This window comes from Pygoscelis adeliae, unplaced genomic scaffold (assembly GCF_000699105.1).
Source record: "Pygoscelis adeliae isolate BGI_AS28 unplaced genomic scaffold, ASM69910v1 Scaffold216, whole genome shotgun sequence".
In the NCBI taxonomy this organism is placed as follows: domain Eukaryota; kingdom Metazoa; phylum Chordata; class Aves; order Sphenisciformes; family Spheniscidae; genus Pygoscelis; species Pygoscelis adeliae.
In genome coordinates, this window is record NW_008825073.1 from 4,367,296 (window position 1) to 4,368,656 (window position 1,361).

The window sequence follows — 1,361 nt, forward strand, 5'->3', positions numbered from 1 at the left end:
AAAACTACAGCGACATCCTGCGCTCCCTGGTCCTGGGCGACAAGCGGCTCGGCGCCTTCGACCTCACCCTGCGCTTCACCCACCTCTTCTGGTTTGGGGACCTCAACTACCGCCTGGACATGGACGTGCAGGTGGGACCCTGCAGGCACCGCGGCTGGGGACGGTGGCACGCTGGCGGCAGCACCGGTGCAGCCACGGGGGTGCGAGGAGCCAGGGCTCACCGTGCCTTCCTCCCCCGGCACAGGACATCCTTGCCCATATAACCAAGAAGGAGTTTGAAGCCCTCCTGGCTGTTGACCAGCTCAACCTGGAGCGGGAGAAGAACAAGGTGTTCCTCCGATTCAGTGAGTGCGGGGGCAAGGGCACTGCTCCTCCCACCAAGATAGCGGCACCCAGGGTCCCCGCAGCCCTCTCCCTGTGCCACCTCCGGCACGCGGTGATGCCCTGTCCTGGCACAGCCCCACGCGAGGTGCCAAAAGCCTGGGGGACTTTGCTTGCACCATGCAAGCCCCCTGGGGCAGGTCTCTGGGCTCTGTGTCCTGAGAGCATGCAAGCACAGGGAAAGTCAGAGGGGCCAGGGGTGCCAGCCATCGGTGTGAGCCCCAGACGGGGACCATGACACCCCATGGGGACTCTCCCCAGACAGTTGCAGCTGTGGGGACAGGCAGGGACACTGGCCCTGTGACACCTCTGTGTCTTCGTTCCCAGGCGAGGGTGACATCTCCTTCCCACCCACGTACCGGTACGAGCGGGGCTCCCGGGACAGCTACATGTGGCAGAAGTTCAAGCCCACGGGGGTGAGTTCCTGGAGCCTGCCACCCAGCTGCAGGACAACGCCGGGGGACGGGGATGGCAGGCTCGGACAGCACCGGGCAGGCTGCATGGTGACGTGCAGCCCCCATGCCTCCACCAGCCCGTTCCCTCCCCAAGGGGGTCTGGGCAGGAGGGACCTTGCTTTCTGGGCTGCTTTTCTGGGCTGGGGGGAGCCAGACCCGAGGGGGCACTGAAGCCAGCTGCTTTCCCCATTTTTAGATGAGGATCAATGTCCCCTCGTGGTGTGACCGCATCCTGTGGAAGTCGCACCCGGAGACCCACGTGGTTTGTAACTCCTACGGTGAGTAAGACCCCAGGGCTGGGGGGGACCCCAGGGTGGCCAGCGCTGCCTGGGACACCGGGGCTCGGGGACCATCACCCAGCTGTCCCCTCCCACCATCCAGGCTGCACTGACGACATCGTGACCAGCGACCACTCGCCCGTTTTCGCCACCTTCGAGGTGGGAGTGACGTCGCAGTTCGTGCCCAAGAAGGGTAAGGGGTTGGGGTCTGTCACCCACCGTGCCCGGTTCGGGGAGAGCCCCGGCC

At 65.5% G+C, this 1,361-nt stretch overlaps 1 protein-coding gene across 1 annotated transcript in view; it reads left to right on the forward strand.

Annotated features, from left to right (window-relative positions):
- Positions 1 to 1,361, forward strand: part of LOC103919205 (phosphatidylinositol 3,4,5-trisphosphate 5-phosphatase 2-like) — a 10,572-nt gene that overhangs the window by 6,544 nt on the left and 2,667 nt on the right. Inside the window, exons 11-15 of the mRNA XM_009326671.1 lie at positions 1 to 131; positions 245 to 344; positions 709 to 797; positions 1,033 to 1,114; positions 1,218 to 1,307. The exon at positions 1 to 131 is cut by the window's left edge and continues 7 nt beyond it. Of these exons, the coding sequence (XP_009324946.1) occupies positions 1 to 131; positions 245 to 344; positions 709 to 797; positions 1,033 to 1,114; positions 1,218 to 1,307 (492 nt within the window). The remainder of the gene's footprint in view (positions 132 to 244; positions 345 to 708; positions 798 to 1,032; positions 1,115 to 1,217; positions 1,308 to 1,361) is intronic.